Source organism: Schistocerca nitens, chromosome 5, assembly GCF_023898315.1.
Source record: "Schistocerca nitens isolate TAMUIC-IGC-003100 chromosome 5, iqSchNite1.1, whole genome shotgun sequence".
NCBI lineage: Eukaryota > Metazoa > Arthropoda > Insecta > Orthoptera > Acrididae > Schistocerca > Schistocerca nitens.
In genome coordinates, this window is record NC_064618.1 from 735,819,586 (window position 1) to 735,843,798 (window position 24,213).

At 43.4% G+C, this 24,213-nt stretch overlaps 1 protein-coding gene across 4 annotated transcripts in view; it reads left to right on the plus strand.

Annotated features, from left to right (window-relative positions):
- LOC126260873 (serine/threonine-protein phosphatase 4 regulatory subunit 1-like) overlaps window positions 1-24,213 on the plus strand; it is a 337,252-nt gene that overhangs the window by 267,762 nt on the left and 45,277 nt on the right. For all 4 annotated transcript variants that reach the window (XM_049958309.1, XM_049958308.1, XM_049958310.1 and 1 more), the window contains 2 exons: window positions 22,444-22,586; window positions 23,320-23,466. In XM_049958309.1, the coding sequence (XP_049814266.1) occupies window positions 22,444-22,586; window positions 23,320-23,466 (290 nt within the window). The remainder of the gene's footprint in view (window positions 1-22,443; window positions 22,587-23,319; window positions 23,467-24,213) is intronic.

Here is a 24,213-nt window from a genome sequence, read left to right on the forward strand (position 1 = left end):
AAAGATGGGGAACGATTTCAAAGAGATAGTATCGACGGCAGTTGAGAGATACATACCACATAAATTAATAAGTGATGGTGCTGATCCCCCATGGTACACAAAACGGGTCACATCGGAGTTGAAGTTGCATGCGAAAAAGCATGCCAAATTTAAAAGGATGCAAAATCCCGAAGATTGGCAAATATAGCGCGTGCTTCAATGCGAGGTACCTTTCTTAAATTTCCACAACGAAACTGTCTCGGAATCTGGCAGAAAATCCAGAGATTCTGGTCATACATAAAGCACACCAGTGGCAAGACGCAATCAATACCTTCACTGCGCGATAACAATGGTAAAGTCACTGATGACAGTGCCACTAATGCAGAGTTGTTAAACACGGTTTTCCGAAATTCCTTCATCAAAGACGACGAAGTAAATATTGCTGAATTTCAATCAAGAACAACTGCCAAGGTGAGACACACAGTAGATATCCTCGGTGTAGCAAAGCAGCTTAAATCACTTAATAAATGCAAGGCCTCCGGTCCAAATTGTATATCGATCATGTTCCTTTCAGAGTGTGCTGATACAATAGCTCCAAATGTAGCAATTAAATACAACCGCTCGCTCATTGAAAGATGCGTACCTAAAAACTGGAAAATTGCTCAAGTCACACCAATACCCAAGAAAGGTATCCGCTAAATTGCTGGCTCATATCACTAACGTCGATATGCAGTATTTTTTTGGAACTCATACTGTGTTCAGACATTATGAATTATGATACCTCGAAGAATACGATTTATTGACACACAGTCAGTACTTATGCAGAAAATATCGTTCTTGTGAAACGCATCTAGCTCTTTACACTCCTGAAGTAATCAGTGCTATCGACAAGAGATTTCAAATTGATTCCATATTTTTAGATTTCCAGAAGGTTTTAGACACTGTTCCTAGTAAGCGTCTTCTAACCAAACTGCGTGACTATAGAAAATCGCCGCAGTTGTGCGACTGGAATCATGATTTCTTGTCAGAAAGGTCACAGTTCGTAGTAATAGACGGAAAGTCATCGAGTAAAACAAAGTAATATCCGGCTTCCCCCAAGAAAGTGTTATAGGCCCTGTATTGTTCATGATCTATATTAACGATATAGGAATCTGAGCAGCCCTCTTAGATAGTTTGCAGATGATGCTATGATTTACCGTCTTGTAAAGTTATGACCAAAACGAAATGCAAATGACACCTGCATAATGCGAAAAGTGGCATTTGACCCGAATACAAGAAAGTGGAAGTTATCACATGAGTATTAAAAGAAATCCGCTACGCGATATGTCACACGAATCTGAATGTTGTAAATGCATCTAAATTGAATTACAAATAATATAAATTGGAACGATCACATAGATAATGCTATGGGTAGAAGAGCAAAGACTGCGATTCAGTGGCAGAACACTTACAAGGTGCAACAGAGCTACTAGACTGTTTACACCACGCGTGTCCGCCCTATCCTAAAGTGTTGCTGTGCGGTGTGGGATCTGCATCAGGTAGGTTTGACGGACGACTTCGAAAAAGTTCAAAGATGGGCAGCTCGTTCTTTATTATTGCAAAATCCGGGGGAGAGTGCCACAGACATGATACGTGAATTGGAGTGTCAATCATTAAAACAGACTTTTTCGTTGCGACGGGATCTTCTCATGAAAGTTAAATCACCATTTTTCTCCTCAGATTGCGAAAAGATTCTAATGGAACCCACCTACATAGGGAGAATTTATCAGCACGATAAAATAAGAGAAATCGGGGCTCGCACAGAAAAATGTAAGTGCTAGTTTTTCCCGCGCGCCGTTTGATAGTGGAACAGTAAAGAGACATCATGAAGGTGGTTCATTGATCCCTCTGCTAGGCACTTCATTCTGAATAGCAGAGTAATCGTGTAGATGTAGATGAAATGCGAATTGCCATAGACTTTTTTGAGCTATAATGTACCTTTCCTCAGGAACTACGAAAGCTAACAACCTGAAACTTGGCATAAGAATTACTTACTGAATAATCCTTTATTGCACTTTTCCTATCTTTTCTCTGAAAAGTTGTTTTGAAATTTAAGAAAAATATAGTAGTACCGGGTAACACAAAACTGAAAAATTAATTTCGAAGCAAGTATGACCTTAAACAAAACAGTTCCACACGTTTTGTTGGCCTCTTATGCGGATGTAAACTGTGAAATTCAAATTTTATTGCTCGATTAGTTGACGAGAAAAGGTACGTTGTAAAAACAATGGTAATTAAAAATTCAAATCCTTATAAAATGTATGTCGTTGCGCATTTTGAAGCATTACTTTATACATAAGTCTCAAGTTTCATTATATTAGCTGTAACATTTTAGTGATACATGTATTTAAGTATAAGAATGCATTTTGCCCTACGTCGGCCCATAACACTTCCTGTGGTCAGTGTAACAACTCCTGACACAGTTCTGATAGAATATTATTGAAAGGCTGGAGATGGTACACGTTGTGCTTGCATTAATACTTTACTGAAGTTGCCTTCCAACATTGATACTACCGTTGAGCAAATGATCGTAAGAACAATTCTGCAACCTACAGCCATTCACACTGACCATTTGGCATAGTCTCCTAAGGATCTACCGTCCGCAGCTCATGGTTTAGTGGCCAGCGTTGCTGTCTCTAGATCACAGGCTCCCAGGTTTGTTTCCCATCCGGGTCGTTGATTTTTCTCTACCCAGGGACTGGTTGTTAGTGTTGTTCTCATCATTTAATCATTATTCGGGAAATGTGGTGTGAATGGACCACGAAAAGATTGACAATTCGTCGGGCACTGAAAACCGCACAGTTGATCACCCCAAAAACCAAATATTTATGGATCTTCATGCCTGTTGCTCAATTAAAATTGTCACACCATCACCATTCACTTTGTGGTGATAAAGCCTTTAACAGTGTTTCACATATTCAGTTATATTGAAACACCCATGCAATATTTGCAGGTCTGCAGCATTAGTTACACGATCATATGAGTAGATGGAGGCATATGTCATAAGTGAAATGGCAGAATATCAGTGTGTTCATTGATGTTTTTAATAATAAAGGCGTTTCTCTAAAAACCTTCACTTAGGCTACATTTCGTGTTTTCCTATTAGTCTATGCGTCACTAGCCATTTGATACAAGGTGAAAGCAGTTGTAAGAACCATTTCATAATGTTCCTTGATCAGCATTCATTGTATTTTACTCTGATAAAGTTCCTTCTAAATATGTTTACTGTAGCCAGTAATAGTTCAATGAAAAACTATGGTAGAGCGCTTTCTGGGCTAACCTTATATTAAAAATGTCATTTGCCTACTTTGGCGACCCTTAGTTTCACATTACTGTTGGAACTGGCCAGAGCTGCTGAGGAAGCAGAGGCTGTTGCACTAAGGGATCAAAAGAGAATGCGCAGATGACAAGCAAAGGTTAGTAGAGATTCGTTCGTCTGTAAAAAGATCTATGCATGAAGTATAAAACTACTATCACTGTCGTACCTTAGCAAAAGATCTGGCAGAGAACCCGAGAAAACTCTGGTTATATGTAAAATCACTAAGTAGAACTAAGGCTTCCACTCAGCCGATTATTGACCAGTCTGGTGTGGCAGTTCAAGATTGAACGAAAGTAGAAGTTGTAAATTTCACGTTCAAGAAATCATTCACACAGGAGAATCGTACACACATGCCATCATTTGGCCGTTGGACAGCCTCCCATATGGACAACAAAATAATAAGCATAACTGAAACAGCTGAAAGATTTAAAAGCAAATAAATCACCGGGTCCGGATGGATTCCCATTTCGATTTTAAAAAAAAAAGCATTGGCCCCTTGCATTTCTCTTGCCGAGCAGAATCCTAGGAAAAAAGCACAGGGGAGTCCAGTATATAAACAGGGGTAAGAAAACGGAACCGCTATATTACAGAGCAATATACCTAACATTGGTTTGCTGCAGAATCCATGAAAACATTCTCAGTTCGAAAGAAGACGATGACAGTCATGCGGATTTTCTCGCAATTAGCCGATCATTATCTTCAGTCAGCGTCTACTAAACGTAAACGGAATGAGGCTAACGATTCAGGCATTCCCAGCTGCGGTTCCTCGTGATTTCCTGTACTGAAGACGGTCAGTTCTTTGCTACGGTAAATCGCTTATTATTCAGAAAGGTGTTTATGCTGTGAAATCCTGCTCTCGTTTACTCAGTGGTACTTGGTTTTTGGAGACTACTTGTGATTGTCAAGAACAACTTCTTGCAGCTTTGCTGCTCCACGTCTGTCCTGTTCTTGTGCACTCCATTCCTTTAAGGTTCATCCAAGACCAATCCGAGAGGTGCCCTCTTGGCAGACCTTCTCTATAAACTCAACCTCATCTGCCCTAACACTGGAGCACCCACATTCCATTCAGACTCCCCGCATACCTATTCTTCGCGTGGTGGTACTTACACAAGGCTGTTCGATAGTCTCCTTTCGCACTTCCCAGCTTGCCCATCGTCTCGAGTAGTCCGTTCTCTCTTACACATACTCGAGCGACCATATCCCATGTGCCATCTGCTCACTGACTACTACCCCACCTATGTGCACACCCAATTGGTGGCTTCCTAAGGCCGACTGAGGGCTTTACTTCTCTCTGGCGACCTTCGAGGAACTTCATTTCCCCAGTTGTGACAGCTTACGAACGTTACTCTTACAGCCAAGAAAGCCCATTCAACGCACTTCCTTTCCACCACGCCGTGTCCCGGTCTCTTGGTGGACTGAGGCGAGCCGCGACGCAATTGGCGCGCTGAGTCGCGCTCTCTGCATTTTAAACAAGCACTCGATGATGGCAAACTGCATTCGTTATAAACAGTTGCGTGGGCAGTGTAGTCGCATTCTTCGGAATAGTAAAAAAGCTAGCTGGATTTAATTTACTAGTTCTCGTAGTAGTTCCACTCAGTCTTCGTCGTGCAGGCCAACCTCCGACTGCTCCTGGGACCAGGGTCCATTCCCCAATTTCCTGCCTGACAGTAGCCGATGTCATAGTTAGGCCTATTGCTATCTCAAACACCCTGGGCTGCTGTTTTGCAGAAATTTCGAGTTCAACCCACCATCACTCTGCCTTCCTCCATCTGGGATACCAGTGGAGGCGGCTCGGGCGATACCCTTTTCTCAGAATCGTGAATGCTACAATGCCGTCTTTACCAGGAGTGAGCTAAATCATGCTCTCCCTTCTTCCCTATGGTCCGTCCCAGGGCTGGATGTTGTTCACATTCAGATATTGCAGAACCCTTCTTTTGCAGGCAAGCACTTTCTCCTTCAAACGTACAATCGCGTGTGGACATAGGGCACCTTTCCCAGACGCTGGCATGAAGCCATTGTGATACCCATACATGAGCCCAGTAAGGACAAACACGTTCCTTCTAGCTACCGCCCCCATTTCTCTCATCAGTTGTGTCTGCAAGGTGATGGAATATATGGTTCATGTCCGGCTGGTATAGTGGCTCGAGTCTTGCAATTAACTAACCACTGCACAATGTGGCTTCCAAGCACGCTGTTCTATAGTTGACAGTCTCGTCACTTCAGCCCATGTCATGAATCGTTGTCTGCGGAAAGGCGAGACTGTGGCCGTATTTTTTGATTTGGATAAAAGCCTGACACCTCCTGGAGGACTGGTATCCTCCATACTCTCTACACGTGGGGCTTCAGAGGCCGCATACCGTTTCCTTCAGGAATTTTTAAAAGACAAAATTTTCAAAGTGTCTGCGGTTCCTGCCTTGTGAAACGCTTTTATCCAGGAAAACGGTGTGCCTCAGGGTCCTGTCCTGAACCATTTACCCTATTATGGCCTGTCTCCAACCAGGCATTGGCGCTCCCTTTTCGTTGAAGTGTTTTCCATCTATTGCAGTTCTCCGCTGATTTGTCTCCTTCAGCGGCGTCGTGGAGCGTCGACAGTGGCTTTTGCTTTTCCACTGACAAAAGCGTTTGTGCGGATTTCCGGCGATGCGATTGGTTTCTTTCACCGCTTTTACATCTTAGGCCTGTTGCTCTTCCGTTCGTTGAAACTACGAAATTCCAGGGCTCATGCTCGATAGGAAACTTCCATGGTCCTCCAAAGTGTCTTACCTGTCCGTCAACTGTAGACGTTCCCTCAGTCCTACGTGTCCTCAGCGGTATTTCCTGAGCAGTTGAGCGGACCACCCTCATCCGTTTGTACCAGTCCCTTGCCCGTTCGAAACTAGACTATGGGTGTTTCGTTTATGCCTCTGCACGTTCGTCCATCGTATGCCATCTCCATACAACCCACCATTGTGGGATCCGTTTGGCCACTGGCACCTTTTACTCTAGCCCGGTTGAGGGTCTGTATGCAGAAGCTCCCGGACTACCTCTGTCATACCCATCTGATTTTTCTCCTCAGCAGATATGCATGCCGATTATCTTTCATGCCGGGCCATCCATCCTATACCTCTGTCTTTGATGACTCCTTTGATAGCCAGTACGGGGCGCAACCATCTTCTGTTACCTTCTGGAGCTCGCTTTCGGCTATTGCTCCGGCAGCTTCACTTCACACAGCCTGCCATGGCTCTCGGACTGACCGTGGTGTCGGGTGCGCCTTCGTCATTGGCACCGACGATTTTCGGTATCGGCTTCCGGAACACTGCTCAGTATTTACAGCGGAGCTCCCCGCCCCGTATCAGGCCACGCAGTGCATCTGGCTAAACAGGCTTTTAAATTGTCATCTGCTCTGACACTCTGGGCTCTTCAGAGCCTGTGTGTGCGATACATCGTCCATCCCTTAGCGCAACGGATCCAGAAAAGCTTTCACTTGCTCACACTTAATGGAAGCACTGTGATGTTCATGTGGGCTCGGGGTCACGTCAGTCTGACAGGAACCGAGGCCGCTGACACTGCTGCCCAGGCTGCAGTCTTCGTACCTCGGCCCGCTAGTGCTTCCATCCCCTCCGATCTGTCTGTCTGCCGTATGTCAGTAGGTGGTACTACTTTGGCATCACCACTGGTCTTACCTTCATGCGAACAGGCGTCGGGGAATTAAACCTATCCCAATGGCTTGGCCGACCATCTCTCGACCCTCCCTCCGCGTGTTGGGCTCTGTCTTTTTAGCCATCGCTATTTAAGTGGTGATCCCCCACAACTTTGTGCTGATTGCTCTCAACCTTTGGCGGTTGGCAGTTTCCTGACGGAATGGCCTGCTTTTTAACAGAAGTATTTCAAAACTGTCATACTTCACAAATATGAATTGGATTCACGGTGGCTCTTCGCACCCACTCCCAAATTAGTTCAACTTCACCATTTGAGTGTGTAGTAACAACGTGGTTGACTTAAGATTCATATTTAGTAAAATGTGTACGCAGATGCTGCTACCCATACAAGTAATCTGCCCAATAAATGTCAGCACCATGTGTATTGAATTGAGTTCGAGGAACAGGGGGAGGAGAGAGAGAGAGAGAGAGAGAGAGAGAGAGAGAGAGAGAGAGAGAGACTTACCAGACCTTAAATTTTACCTTTGACGTGAAAACAAAATGCAGTAGCCTTTACAAAATTGAGGCTCTACGAAATCAGTCTACTAAATAGTACCGTGTCGCTCCCTCGTGTACTTTGCAGCGAGGACACTACAATGGAAGGTCGTGCCACTATAACGGTCGGAATCTCAGTGAAGTTTTACGTGGTCAATGCGGTTGTATATAATGAATACGTATTGGTAGATAATTGTACAGATATCCAGAAAGATCAGCAAACAAACGACGCTTGGACATGTGCAGTTACCAGGTAGTGTGGAAGAGGAAATAGAGAAGAGCCAAAAAAAGAGCTGTATATTTCGTCACGGATTCGCTTATTAAGTGCGGAAGCGTTACAGAAATGAACATTTAACTCAAATGACAGGTCTACAAGAAAAGCATTATTAATCGCAGCGTACTAAATGTTATGTCAAAAGTTACAGTGTATGTTCCTGATGCTTCCTCCTCCTGCATGTTCCTGATGCTTCCTCCTCCTGCATGTTCCTGATGCTTCCTCCTCCTGCATGTTCCTGATGCTTCCTCCTCCTGCATGTTCCTGATGCTTCCTCCTCCTGCATGTTCCTGATGCTTCCTCCTCCTGCATGTTCCTGATGCTTCCTCCTCCTGCATGTTCCTGATGCTTCCTCCTCCTGCATGTTCCTGATGCTTCCTCCTCCTGCATGTTCCTGATGCTTCCTCCTCCTGCATGTTCCTGATGCTTCCTCCTCCTGCATGTTCCTGATGCTTCCTCCTCCTGCATGTTCCTGATGCTTCCTCCTCCTGCATGTTCCTGATGCTTCCTCCTCCTGCATGTTCCTGATGCTTCCTCCTCCTGCATGTTCCTGATGCTTCCTCCTCCTGCATGTTCCTGATGCTTCCTCCTCCTGCATGTTCCTGATGCTTCCTCCTCCTGCATGTTCCTGATGCTTCCTCCTCCTGCATGTTCATGCATCGAAAAGACATGTCAGCGTGTTCAACGGTGTACTTCCAAGTGTACAGTAGAGTTGTTCTCTCCGTTGTTTACAACATTTTTACTACCGATTCAGTAGTCTTCACGTGCTGTGAGTTGTGCAGTTACGTGCCTTCACAGCCCGTACTCCAACCAGAATCGATCTACGTGGAGGCTTTAGGTTAGTCGTTCTTGCCACGAACTATTCCCGAGTGGAACAGGAAAGGAGAATTATCCTCCGCCACACATCGTAAGGAGGCTTGCAGAGTAAAGATGTTGATGGAGATAGTGCACAGCCGTAAATTTATCCGCGTTAGCAGTAAGAGGCTATTCGGAAAGTAAGGTCGGGTCGCTCACGAAATGGAAAAGACTATAAAAGTCCGATGATGACGCTTTGCACTCACGTGCTGTACAGTGTATGTAGTATACCGGTCGATCGCGTCATCTCTCTCTCTTCAATTCTGAGCGCAAGGTGAGCACGTAGAGAAGTCTAGAAAATAGTGCCTCCCGCCAAATATGAGGACCTGGTGAGAGATTTCACCAGATGTCACGCAGCCCACGTACCTGTCATACGGTTCCTTCATGACAATAGGGTATTTGACTGTTCTGTGGAAATTCTTAAATGGTTGTCATTTTATGCTTCTAACATGCTTTCTTTCCATTTGAATTTCAGTATTTTTTACAAAAAGAAACGAAATTCAGATAATATGAACACCCTCTATAACTCTCCATTCGATTCATGTAATGCCTGTGACGGCACTGACTAGTTCGCTGCTCCTACTGTCATATTGCTAATCTACACTGGTCTTGTTTTTGAATTTACGTTTCGGAAAATGGGTTACAAATTTTATGTAGTACCATACTGTACAATGCATCTACAAAAATTCACGAAAAGTTGTTTTTGAGTGTTCCAGATAGTGGGAAGAAGCGTAAAATGTGGTTGCGCTGTACCGGCAAATTGGTACCTCGACGACGCAAAAGTTCACGAGCTTAGTGCGTTGCACGAGTAAAGGTTGTCTGCGATAGATCTCCCACTGCTGCAAAAGGATAGCGTCATTCAGCGAAATTAAACTCCTAGTGAAAATTGTCGTTTTTGCTAACCACACCCCAATTATTCGGTAACTCATTTGATTGATAGATAAACCGTCGAATTCTATAGGACGATGCCCATAGATTCCTGGTACGAATCTAACCCGAAAGAACATTTTAACTTGTTTGTAAAACGATTCGACAGTCGTCTCATATGAAGACCAAACCACAATTACAATTTCCCTACACCGATCAGAAACAGAATGTTATTGTTTTCCTTACGGTTTACATGCGCTTACATTTGCAGTCGCTAACTTTCGCAGTTTCACTATCTTACATGTAGATGAAGTAAGCCTGCTTCAGACATTAACGTTAATTTACACTCAGACATCACAGCACTTCTAATTGCACGTTGCACACGCTTTCCTTCTCTCCGTATAATTTCGTTGTACTGTGGACGTATGGCTGTATCTTAATAATTAACAAAACTTCCAAAAAAGTGAATTGTTAGTTCGCAAAGTAAATGCATTTATCCTGTTTTGTCCGTTTCTCAGACTGACAATTGTGAAGCTGTATATGTGGCTCTGAGCACTATGCGACTTAACTTCTGAGGTCATCAGTCGCCTAGAACTTAGAACTAATTAAACCTAACTAACCTAAGGACGTCACACACATCCATGTCCGAGGCAGGACTCGAACCTGCGCCCGTAGCGGTCGCTCGGTTCCAGACTGCAGCACCTAGAACCGCACGGCCACTCCGGCCCGGCGAAGCTGTATATGATACATCCCACAGTCGAAACAATTGCTACAATCAGTTCTTGCTAACGCTACTTTCGTTTTTAATGTGAAACTTTCAAAAATGTATGACATTTCCAGGATTTGAATGTGACCTCTTGCACTACAGTCTTATGCTCTATCCATGGTGCCCCCACAGATGGACTCTGTCTGCTAATTGTATCTACACAGGAAATCAGTACTAAGTTTTACCAAGAAAAATTTTTTTGTGCTTAGGATCGTAGCTCATGACTTATAGTCAACAATCTGGTTGCAATATACGGAACACATTTGCAGAAGTTCCAAAATTCCTTAAGTTTTGTGCAAGTTTAATAATGTTGCAGAGAAACGAATGTCCTTCGTTGCACATATCGCTGCTCTAAATGGGTGAAGTATGTACGATCAACTTCGCAAGGCTTCCACTATCAATGTTCTCAGAATTCTTTTCTATTGCCACTTAAAAGTTGTAATTGTGTTTTCCATCACTAAATAGCTAAACTGTTTGCATTAAAAGTACGTTAAAACCTCGTAACTCCGGCTGAGTAACAAAAATATAGCTTAGTCTTACTCCTAGCTTGTGACGTCACCAGAACATCAGCCAGTAACAGTTTTGATATTAAATGATTTTGTGAGAATATAGACTGTAAGTGCTATTGAAATGTTATAATCAATCAGAATAACAAGCTGAACCATATTTTAAACATGGAAAATAGCCTATTGTCGGGAGCACTCTGCAGAGGCAATGAAGACACTCCTGCGGCATTTTCGACGGGAAGTTTGTGATCACCCGCAATACAGCCCCAATTGGCTTTCGCTGTTTGCTCTCTCTTCACATGAACTGCTGATAATGAAGAAAACGTTTTGGCACAGACAACGAGCTGCAGATCAGCGTAGAGAATTGGCGGCAAGCACAAGCGGCCTCTTGCTAATGACGAAAGAATGACTGGAAGGTGTTGCTAACTGTTGCACAAATACGAGGGCTATCCACAAAGTACATTACGTTTTGGAATTAAAAATAAAGTATGGGAATTTTTTTTAGTATATACAGATTAAAGCCACACATAAATACTACTTTTCTACATAGTTGCCATTTAAATTAAGGCACTTATCGTAGCGTTGGACGAGCTTGGAAATTCCTTCGTCGTAAAATTCGGCCGCCTGCGCCTTAAACCACGTAATGACTGTCTTTTGGGACAGAAAAGGTGTGATTTTTGTGGATTTCCTGGGAAGAGGCACTACAATAAGCTCTCAAAGGTTTTGCCAAGCTCTGCACAACCTCAGAAGAGCAATACCAAACAAGCGCAGGGGAAAGTTGGGCTCAAATATCTTGCTGATTCACGACAACGCCCGGGCCCACACGGCAAATGCCACTCGTGAAGTTCTCGAATCTTTTAAGTGGGAGTTGTTTCCTCATCCGCCGTACAGTCCCGACCTGGCACCGAGCGACTTCCACTTATTCCCAGCAATGAAGAAGTGGTTGGCTATGCAGCGTTTTGATGACGACGCACAGCTTCAAGAAGAGGTAACCACGTGGTTGAAGGCGCAGGCGGCCGAATTTTACGACGAAGGAATTTCCAAGCTCGTCCAACGCTACGATAAGTGCCTTAATTTAAATGGCAACTATGTAGAAAAGTAGTATTTAAGTGTGGCTTTCATCTGTATAAAATAAAAAAATTTCCAATACTTTATTTTTAATTCCAAAACGTAATGTACTTTGTGGATAGCCCTCGTAAAACATTTTTGATTTTAACTGATTTCCGTTTCGCGACGATCGAAACTGGCTTTCTGAATAGCCCTAGTAAATACATCTTCCTATTCTGAAATGTCGCCTGCGTGCTGAACCTGTAAGGATCCACGCCCGAGATGTGCATTGCTAGCTGGCTGCTTCCATAAACTTTTGTGGCGAAAATCGGGCGCCAGGCAATTCCTGCACTCTTCGATGACGAGAACCCGGTGTCCGTTGATAGGTTTCATTCAGCGTACTATTGCTCATCTCTTCCGCGCACCAGACCCTGGGGGGCTTGCTGTCGTTGTGGTGACTGACGCCTGGAGGCCAAATTGATCGCATGGAGACGGTTGCTTCCTGTCTGGACACGGCGCAGCGCGCACCCCTGCGTTCTATTCGGGGTAACAAGGGATGGTTTCTAGCTAACAGCCTCCGGCTGGTGTTGTTGACCCCTGGTGACCAATTAACACAGACGTTGAATGTTTCGTGTCCCACGATAGTGTTTGCATGTTCGAAGAACATCACCGTCGCGTACGCCAGTTCAGCGGGCAACTTTTTCCGTGTTCACAAGACGTCTTGCCGTAAAGCGACAGTGTGTGTGTGTGTGTGTGTGTGTGTGTGTGTGTGTGTGTGTGTGTGTGTGAGAGAGAGAGAGAGATCTGTACTTAAAATGAGCTTCCAGATCACGTTGACAGATTGAAAGCTGTACACATGCAGCATTGCACCGAGAATACAACTTTACCTCATGCGCCATTGCCCTTGTGGCTGTGCTTAGCTTTTTCTGTGGTCGAAATGGTATTGAGAAAGTTTCCGACAAAAATAATGTACGAACTACGCAAATTACGATGCCAGATTTCTACGAAGGAATGCTTGCGACTTATTTTGGAACCTGTGGAAATGTCATACTATTCTAGGTCGTATTTAGCGTATGGCTGATACGTTGCTTAATGAATGTGTTCTGATTGCCCGCGAATTTCGTTCAGATAGCTCGACCAGCAACAACTCATTCCGTTGCGGTTACGCCGGGGCAGGAAGGTGGGCGGGGCAGTGCAACAGGATGCTCCGGAGACGAAGTAGTGCTTTCTTCGCCGGCCGGAAGTGTTTACCGAGGACGAGATTGGGCCAGCGGGCGCGGACATGTGCGCGCCACGTGGCAGCCAAGGAAGCGGAAGCTATACTTAGCGGCGCCGGAAGCCCGCACCGCACCACCTGCCGCGGCGCACACCCAGTCCCTCCCACTGTGTGATCTAGTCAAAAGACGATTCTAATGTTCCACTAGACTACAAGCTTTGTGCAATGTTGGGGATGAAACTTAACTTACCTCTGATTCCGAATATTTGGAACTTCCGACTGAAATTGCACCTACGATGCTGCTCCCTGCACAGATAGTTTTCAATATGTTCAACCGAAGATCAAGAGTCAAAATTTGAACTCTAAAAATCAAAACGTCAAATGCCGGCCGGAGTGGCCGTGCGATTCTAGGCGCTACAGTCTGGAGCCGAGCGACCGCTACGGTCGCAGGTTCGAATCCTGCCTCGGGCATGGATGTGTGTGATGTCCTTAGGTTAGTTAGGTTTAATTTGTTCTAAGTTCTAGGCGACTGATGACCTCAGAAGTTAAGTCTCATAATGCTCAGAGCCATTTGTACCAGAACGTCAAATAGAAACTACGTCGTCAGCCTTATACCCTTATACCTTAGGCGATCGACGAATCTTGTTTCCGCCTCCTATTACCTCGGCCCACTGCGAAGAAATGTCTCTGTTTACAAATCGCTTCAGGCATGTCCTCTGTTGAGAAGTAGAATTTTTTAACTCTCTTCTGTAACTGCGAGGAGTGTTCCGCATCTCGAATCATTCCAGGTGAGGGCTAGAGGTCCGAATAGTCTTCAGTCACTTTCTGAAAAGCACTCTCTAACGTGGTGTGGTGTTAGTTACTCCTTTTGAGGCAGTGTGCATTTATTAAACGTGCCTGATGCTGGAAAGCCAAAATGAAGCCCAACGTAAATGCGATTGGAATTGTTTCGGTGAATTCAACTAAATTACTGCGAAGTATACGAACTGCTAGAAAAATTTTCAAGCAAACTAGGTTCCGAAGAAACGAACTCCGTTATATCACTATTTCAAACGCTGCAGTCAATACTTTCGTCCATTTCGTGTGCTTGCCTGAGAAGGAAATGGAGCCCTGTTTGGTCACAGCTGTTTTTGCCACTCCCACTAAACTGTTAAATATTATACAATGCATGAAGGAAGGAATGAAAGATTGAACTGCAATAGAGGCGGCGCGCAGACTGTTTCAATGTAGGATATCTATTGGGCAGTTGGTACACTAGAGGTAGTGGTCTCTTTTAATACAGATTATGCGTAGCTGCAATATGGTTCGGAGTCAAGTTAAACTGTAAGTCCTTGGATACATAGATTCAAAAGCATACCATCTTCAATATAACTTTGTGTAGTAAAGCACTGCGGTGATCAAACTCACCTTCGGTTCCCCTGTTCGTTCGTGTGCAACATTGTGTATAGTGCTGTATTGATAATCTTCTGAAGACTTAAATAAGTGGTGTAACTATGATAGATCGGTGACCGTTGTTACGGCTGCTGGCTCTTCTTTACCTGTTAATGCCAGCATGTCATGTTAGACGTCAGCCCTTTTCTCGTTAGAAGTGTGACTGCAGTGAAACGATAGACCCATGCTAAAAACGTTTGACACTCTCGTTAGGATACAATATACATTATGGACACCTATTGTTGTGGCTACAAATAACTTCAATAAGATGCTCGTTTTGCAGATATGCTCTACGATAAAAGTAATGTGAAATCAAAGGAACAGAAAGGAAGATAGTATATCGTACTGAAACACGCCAGCGTACAGCTAATCACAATAACTTTTGAAATGAGTTTAATTTCGTATTTTTAGGATAAAAGATTAAGTTATCGCCGAAACTACATTGTTGTGCAATACCTAAGGACAAAAACAACTTTCGCGCAATGTCACTGGCAAGTAACATAGCTCCATGAAATTTGGACCATACATGGAAAGAACTGCCACAGTGTAGTACAGAAGGTAACTGAAAGGAATACGCAATGAGACGAGCAGAAATGACACTGATTCGAAGACGGTAATCATACTTCCGCGATTTGTGATGGTTCCTTTTTTATGTAAACATCTATTGTTAGATGAAAAGAGTATGGAGCCAAATGTTAACGTGCGCAGTAAAGGAAAGGTTACAGTTTCTTAACGGCTGTCGTTTTATACTCCTGCGTTGAGGTCTTTGGAAATCTAGCTCTGTATTAAATCTCCAGTTGAAAAATTTCGTCAGACCTTTAATTTTCCTTTCCACTCCAATAGCAGAAATGAGCGTTTCCGTTAAACAAATTCGTTTGGTATGTTGATATGGCCGTCGAAGTTATTAAAGTTCTTATGGAGTGGGGAAATGCCAGTCTGTGGGTAATCACAAACACAACCCCTGGATGAGTCTCACTCTTTGCTATGATTTTGAAGTCACACTTAGAGATTGAGTGGAAAGCAGTTGTTAGGGAAGTTGAAGAGTAATTTGAGTGAATAACTAGGAAGGGAAGTAATGTCCAAATAAAGTAATTGCAAAAAGTTACTCCGCGTAAACTCGAGTAATAAACTTTTTGCGTGGTTGCGTTGGTGTTAGCAAGCGGGAAGTGGTTCGAAGCTGTGGATAAATATGAATATTCGTGCGCTTGGCGTAATCTGCCCCTAAGGCGGAATGCAGTGTCTGGCACATGCGTTTGGGATGTGAGCGTGTCCGACGCAGGCCGCCAGACGAGACGCGTCACTGCCGAGAGGGCGGCGGCCGCTGTCTGGGCTATTAATACCGCCGCGGGGAAATGCCCTCGCCGCCGTCTATGGGCCAGGTGCACTCAGACCTGCGAGGAGTGGCGTTTTGTGCTAAACAAGGAAACACTATAGCAGTAAAGCATGACGTGCTAGCAGAGGCCAAAGAGTGGTAACAAAGACAGAGAACACGCCCTTCAGCAAATTTAACTAAGTCCACAGATCTCTCTCTCTCTCTCTCTGTGTGTGTGTGTGTGTGTGTGTGTGTGTGTGTGTGTGTGTGTGTGTGTGTGTGTGTACACACGTACACAATGAGAGAAAAAAAATAGTTCTGCAAAAGGCGACGAAGAAAAGAGATTTCGTCCTATGTGAAGACTGTCACACGCATTGCGGATGCAAGTCTACTTACTTGACCTTTTTGTAGGTTCTTGTGTTGTGTTGCTGATGCACTGTAAGCGAGAAACACCAGAGAACACAGCCACTTGAATAATCTACTGAAACAGTTTGCTGCTTCTGGAAACGCACGTAATCGGTAACAGTGATCGTCTTCCAGTAATTGTCTTCTATGGGTTGTCTTAAGCACGATGCGCACGTGCAAACTGAGTGTTAACTTGTCGCACGTCCTACTCTAACCTCTGAAAATTGTGTGCGTCATTATGTTGAGCCTTCCTGAAGTTAAATCTTTGGGTACCTAAACAAAAGTGGGCTTCGCACATTGGGTAATGGTTCTGATTTTAAAGTCTTCACTGTGTGGGAGGGCCTTACTGGTGGAGGTAGTACGTCAGTAACGTTTCATTTTCTGGATCACATTCTAGAGTTGAGAGACCGAAGAAGATACCATCCCCAGATTTACTCTTTCATTAGCCTGCGGGCAGCCGTCCACCGACATTCAATTCCCAGAGAACAGCGCTGCACTACTTTGTACCAAAGTGTCTTACCTCCGTTATTACGGTAATACAAGGAGCGCTCAAAAAGTTTCCGTGTGAGGGCGTTGCTGCAGCGTGTATGCAGTGTAGCGAGACTCTCAAGCAAGTATATAAGCATTAACATCTACGCAGGGGACTAGTATGGCATTTGTCTTTCCAAAGTGCGTACTGTAAATGCTGAAACCTGAATTCTGGCGACGTTATTAACAAATGCGTCAAAACATTATTTTGGCTGCCGAAGGACAAACACCGGTTGAGAGCTATGAGAAAGTGAATGTGTGTGGGGCAGCATGTCTGTCAAAACCATCATTGTGGAATGGTGCTCAAAGTTCCGCACTGGTCGCGATTGACACAGGACGCCGGTCGATATGGGAGGTCAGCTTCGTAACACACTTCACGCTAACTCAAGTGGGAGACACTTGTTACTCGAGCACCTGTCCTATAATCCCGACATCTCCCCATGCAATTAGCACGCATTCAGCCCTTAAAAAGCTTTGGAAGACCCTTGGTTTCTATCTGACGAGGACCACTCACGCAGTGAAACACGTTATTTTACCAAACGGGTATTCTTAACAAGATGCGTCGGTGGGATTATTGCCTCAATGCCCAAGGAGATTTTGCCTGTTTGTCATAGCGATTCTGGACTGAACGGCCTTCGAACGGAAACTTTTTGATCACCCTCTTGACACGATCCAGTCACGTCGTGACCACCGCCTGTGTACTGTATCGACGTGCAGTAATCACTCAGACGGCAGATGACAGCACTAGCGTGGAGGGCATATAAAGCTTGTCGTGGCTGCGGTAAACAGTGCAGTCCTTGCCGCAATGCATAGACGGAGTGATTATCTGACCAAAAGGACATGACGGGATTTTGGGCCAAGGGTGAAAGCATTTCCGAAATGACTAAGTTTATAAACCGTTCGCGTGCCGCTCTGGTTACAGTATACCGTGCATGGCAAAACGGCGCTATCAAAAATAGGCTCAGTCACGTGTGGTACACCACGGGCCGTGGACTACAGGGGTGAAAGACTGCTGTCGAGATCTGTGTGGGCAAATAAGCGTGCGACTGATGATCAACTGACAGCCTTGATTAACCAAGGGGCTACCAACAGTGTTTGCTTAACGACCGTTCAGCGAACTTTGCTGCGTATGGCCCTCGGAAGCAGGCACTTGGTTCACGCACCCATGCTGACTGCTATTCATCGGCGACGAAGACTGGAATTCACACATCAGTACCGCAAACGGGACGCCCACTGTGTGGCCTTTTCAGAAGAATGTTTTTCTCTCCATCAGACAGATGGCTGTTGGCGTGTACAGAGTGAAACGTCTGAAAACAAACAAGTAGGCAGCGTTATGATATGGGAATATTTTTGCGGCATTCCTGGGTGAGCCCATCATTCTGAAAGGCACATCCAGTAATGACTATCCTTTCAGGATAATGTTCACCCGTACACATTTTTTCTGGGCATGATGGCTTCTACCAGCAGGGTAATGAAACATGCCACACAGCTCGCATTTTACTTCTGTAGTTCGAAAAGCACCAGGATGAGTTAGCGTGCTCACCTGGCCACCAAACTTCCCGAATTCAAACCCAATCGAGAATCTGTGATCTCGATTGGATTGTTCGCCCCATGGATTCTCAACCGAGAAGCTTAGCGTAGGTGGCTGCGCCCTTGGAGTGGGCATGGCTATGTATATCTGTCGGCACCTTCTAGAACTTCATGGACTATCTACCTCACATCTGGAAGCGGTTTGTCTGCAAGAGGTGGTTATGCAGACTTTTGACAGGTGGCAAGATAAATATGGCTGGACAATGTACATTTAACGTAAGAACGTAACAGCATTTCTGTTACTTTAAATTCAGCGACGTTTTGTACACTTTTCCATATCTTTCGAACAGTTCCTTCCTCATAGAAAACAAAAACTAGTTTCAACCCTACTAAACACAAAGCCAGCTATGTACATAATTAATTAGGGTTTTGTCAGTTTTATCCACATATATTCAAAAGGCAGTAATAGCTTTTAAACAAAGCTCTGCCTTTCTGTTTTTACGTGCAAATGTATCGAAAACTACTGATAAAAACCGAAGGCAACTTCTTCCACCTTAACAGCATTTCCGCGCTTACTGAGCTGAACAGATCCGAGCTCGTAATGAAGAAATTACGCCCCATGAGCTGAGTTGTAGCCGAGTGTTCCTACCTTTTACGTTAGCACGTGTAATGTGATTTTGTCGTATCCTTTACCGGCTATTTTATCATGTTGTTTGCAGTTGTTGAATGAAGACGATTGTCCTTTGTGAAATCATTTTCGAAAGTTTTGTATTCACATTCAGATACTAATTTGCCAGACTATTTGTGTACGAAGACCAAAATTGTGTACTCCAGATATCCCCATTGTGGCGAGCTTTAACAATGGAAGGCGGATGTTCTAATAAGGCACAAGAGATGATAATGGAACAGAACGTCTTAAACACTTGTGCCACTTTATTAAAATAGTAGGTTAATAAATACAGTTATGTCGGACGTATCTTCAAATTTTCGGGGGAAAAAAATGATACTGATAGATTACTTCCAGTGCTTTAAAAACGTTTACTCCAGTCATCTGGAAATGATGCCATACAGCGTTATTATTTTAAATTGACAATTGCTAAGTGATTAGTCGCTAAATGGTTAGTTTCCTCGTGGGTTAAATAGGCAAGTTGCTGGGCTCCTCACAGTGTTTGGCATGCAATGTGTACTACGTATTATACGGATAAACAAGCTTAGAAGATAGCAGTGACAGTAAGTGCAAAATAGTTTCTCCTGTCGTCGACAGTTCGTGGTGAAATGCAGTCGAGAGTGTACTGGTTCTTTATGCCGACCTTAATGAGATACGCAATGTATTGGATGAGATTAGGAATGAACATTAACGTCGTGAGTAGTCAGAGGCCCTGACTACACGAGCACGGCTCTCTCTTGCAGCATGCAGATCGGGACGCGTGACGTCTCTTCCGCTGCACACGCACCCGCGGCGTTTTTGACGTGTCTGCACGCGGCCCCGCGGCCGGGCCGCGTAGTTGTACGCACGCCGTAGTACTACACTGGCCGCCGCTTATTGATCGCCCGGCTCAATGGGCGCCGGCCGCTGCCACGCCTCATTCACAGCGCCGCGCGCGTCTCGGCCGCGCCAACAGCCGCGCCACATCGATTCAAGGCCCCCCACGCTAGTCGTTTGAAGAGCAGAAAATGGCAAACTTTTGTACCTGCATGGACGCAAAAGAGAGAAAGAGTTTCTTGGTTTCCAAGTCTGAAAGAGGTATTCCCCAGGACATGGGGTGTTATCAACAATAAGCTGAAAAATTAGGCCCAGTGAGTCTGCAAATGAAAAGAAATTCCGACTTACATGGAAAATAACAGGGAGTATTAGAATTAAATGTTTCTATCCGATATCAAATTGGACATATGACTGTGGAGTAATTCATAGACAACAACAATTTGATAAGACAGAATACTGCAAACATGTAGTGGTGATGGTGTTAAACTGTCCCAGTGTCCACTGAGAAAACACACATCATCAATATTGTTCATTAACAGGCTTGTGGAGTAACACTGAACACTTCCTCAGACAACTGGATCCAACTACTACTTCTGACAGCCCATGCTGTAAAGAAAATTTCTAAACCTTTTAGCTTAAATTCCACATTTTAAAATGTACTTCTGTGTGAGGGGAGAGACTGTATGAATGCTCTACCAGTGTGCACACTTAAAAATCAAAAACTTAATGCACTTTAAAATAAATCTTCCCATCTAATGGACTGAGAATAGTTTGTGCAGTGAATGGTCCCACATGACTGGTAAAAACACAAGCCACCCTTATGTGGAGTGAGGTAAAGAGTTCATTTACAAAATGCATTAAACAGACTGTTGTCTAATAACGTGCTCTTGAGAGCTCTCTCTCAAATGTGTGATTTGATTAATTTAAAAGTTTATTCAGCAGAAAATGTTAAACATAAAGGGAAGTAGAGTTAGAGTAGGATATGTTACACAGGCCCAGCATCACTGTGACTGTCAACTATCGATGCTGTGGTCTATAGAAAACAAGATTCTAAGGAAGTCAGAAACACTCGGATAAAATTTCCACACCGCACAGGGTAGCTGTGCAGTCTGAGCCACCTTATCAGGGTTCACGTAGCACCCCCACCCTCCTGTCGGAGTTTCGAGCGCTCCCTCGGACACGGGTGTGCGTGTGTTGTCCTTAGTGTAAGTTAGATTAAGTTTGGTCCCGTAGGAACTTACCACAAATAAAATTTATGCTTGGTGTAATAAATGGGGGCATTATTTAAGTGGATAAATGCAAGACAATGCCCATAACAAAGAGAATCTGACAGAATCCAATTAAAAGATCAGTGCTGAAGATGACCTGGGACAACAGTATAAAATCAGTAGCACGAAAAGCAGATGGAAGAACATAGATTTCTTTGGAGAAACCTGGAGAAGTGGAGTGCATATATTAAGGAAGTTGCACAGAAGACGCTAGTATGGCCAGTTCTAGAGTACTGCTCCAGCTTTTTGAATCCTTATCAAGGAGGCATTATAGCAGACACACCTAAAATGCTACATGTGGCTAGGATTGTATGTATGTAAAGAGGTGGTGGTGATAGTATGGGGTATTTTTCATGGTTATGTTGTGATCCCATTATTATGTTTATGAAAATGGTAAATCGGGAGGATATGAAAACATTTTACAGCAAAGTTGTGGGATAGAAAAGACCTACTGGTATACTCCTCAAGTAAGTATAATAGAGATGTTTGAGGAATTTTGAAAAGGACATTGGGAAAAAATGGACATTGTCACACTCCTTTTGGGTAGATTTAAAGAAACAGTCTTAGAGGAAGGCTATGTGACAATTCTGTTCCAGCCACTGCACGTCACTCTGGGACATAGCAGTAATATATGTGAGCTTGTAAAGGCATATTGAGTGATTTCCCCCCACACTTACTACGCATATTGAAAAAAGCAGCAATTCCCGAATATTAGTCCGAAGCATTATTTGCCAGACAGGATAACGGCTGGTGGAGTGCAGATGAATGTACTGGGAAAGGACAGTGTCCAAATAGTTTTATGGCTATTAAGTCAGTTAATGTGACACTACTACTTCAATTAATTAATTGTTCTCCCCAACACTTCAATAAATGATTTCCAGTGTAAAGGAAATTCTACAATGTTGCAATAGGGCATTTCTTAAACTATCATACATAAAGCAACATAACTTAACAAGGGTGGAATCTGAGTGAAATGAGAAAATGTGGCTTCCTAGGCATGGGCTTTCTTGCGGGACACATTTTGTTGCCAATAATCAGTGATTATTATTTACAGTTATTGTGAATACTGATGAAACAATTGCTGTGGTGCACTAATTGGTTCTTCTGTTGCGCAATGAATATATTTAAAGTAAATTCTTAATTGGAGCTTGACTTATTTTCCTGACTGAACTGCTGTACCTTGCTGTGTTGCTTATGTTAAAAGGTTACACATGAAACAGAAGATAGGAAAATGAAGAAAATGTCGCCCAGCTTTCATGTAATGCATTCTTCCGTACCTGTGTACTTGCCTGTGATCAAAATTAGTAATGGCTACCAAATTTTGTTTCAGTTATACCTTTGTTCTAGGATAGCATCCTCAGATATTCAGAATTTTGAATGCACCTGTGCCACATACTGTCTTCTGTGTTGAAACATCTTGCCACAGTTTATTTTAATTTGTTTCAGAGGTGACAGTACGTGCCGAGATAGTGCAGACTCTACCACCCATTGCAATGCTGTGCCACAATGACCGGGAACAGCTTCATCACTTAGTACCAGACATAATCTTGCCGCTTGTTTTGAAGCTTCTAACTGATACGGACAACCAGGTAAGTTTGAATTTTCTACCACATTCACAAGCAGTAAATTGCTACAATTTTTGCTACAGGTTTTCCGCAATGTGTGTGTGTGTGTGTGTGTGTGTGTGTGTGTGTGTGTGTGTGTGTGTGTGTGTAGGTCTCCTCCCATCAACCACATCTTTTTATTCTTCACTGACAAAAGGCACGTCACATACATGATTGCTATGATACTAGGTGCAAACCAAAGCATGTAATAAAACTTGACTGTTTGAAGTGTTCGTGGTGATACTGTAAGCAGGTAAAAAAATTAGCTAAATTTTGATGATGATGGTTGGTATGCACATGTTTTTGATCACTAACAGTGATAGCCAGTGTAGACTTTACAGTATAACTGTTTCTCATTTATGTTTCTGTGGTTTAATTACACGGATTGTAATGCAGGTCCATCTTTTTACGCTGTTCCAACCACTCAATACTTGGTCTACCAAGATTTTGTTCACGGATTTCAAATTGTGTATTCACACATAAATAATGAAATAATAAATGTAGTGAAGTAATCAGACTTATTCCTTTTTTAAATGTACTCAGAGGCAAAGTATTATTTGAAAGATCTGTTATGCATTTGAAAGAAATGTGGTGGTGAGGGAAAGGGAGATCACACACATTCAGATGTTACTTGACACGAGTAAATTCCTGTAGTATATTCATGTGGACAAAAAAAAAATACAGTACAAAATATTAATACCTGACTGGAAACTTTCAGGTCTGGAAGACAGCGCAGAGGACGTTGTTGCTGCTGATGGAGGAAGGATTAGTGGAACCTAGCACCATTGAGGAACAAGTGTGTCCTGTCATTCTGATGCTCACTGAAGATAACAGTCCGACAGAATTCCACGTAGAAACAGTTTCAGTAAGTTGGTCTTTCTAGTTAGTTATGTGAAGCTATGGCATTAAAAATATTTTTAATGTCTTTAAATATTAAAAGCTTCAACTAGGAAAAGTGTTTAGTATGCCTTTAAGAATACAAAATAAAATCTATATAATACTGGATTTTGAAATACTCCTTTGTGTAAGTATATAATTTCTAATTGCTAATATAGTTCTGTATGTCTGTCTGAGGTATGTTCCTTGTGGTTGTGTGTGACTTGGAATAAAGGGAGTTAAAATGTTGTATAGTATTGTGGGCAGATTCGAGTAATGTGTTACCCTTAATTGCTCACTTTAAATGTGCTTCTTAGTTAATGATAAACCAGCAGTTGTGTGTTAAAGCAGAGAAAATTGGCATAGAGGTGAAGATTGGTGGGGCCTGTTTTGAAATAACGTGGCATTTCTGTTACTCTTCATGCATTAAATTGTTTTCACCTCCTAAAGTGACTGTTCCATGTGAAAAGAGACATGGTAGCTAATGCCCTATATTGGGAAATCATTTGAATGACAAGAAGCTACTCAGGCAAGTTGCTCTTGCAAAGTTCACATTGTAGTGGTAGTCAGCACAGCAAAGAGTTCATTGGGTGTAGTGTGAAGTGGAAGTAACTCTGACTGCAGCTCATGTGACAGTGTGTAATAGGTGGGTGAATAGGTAAAACATAAGGCCTGTACTGTTAACTGTGTAACTCTGGTTCTAAATGGAATAGTAATATTAATCATTAGTCAAGTC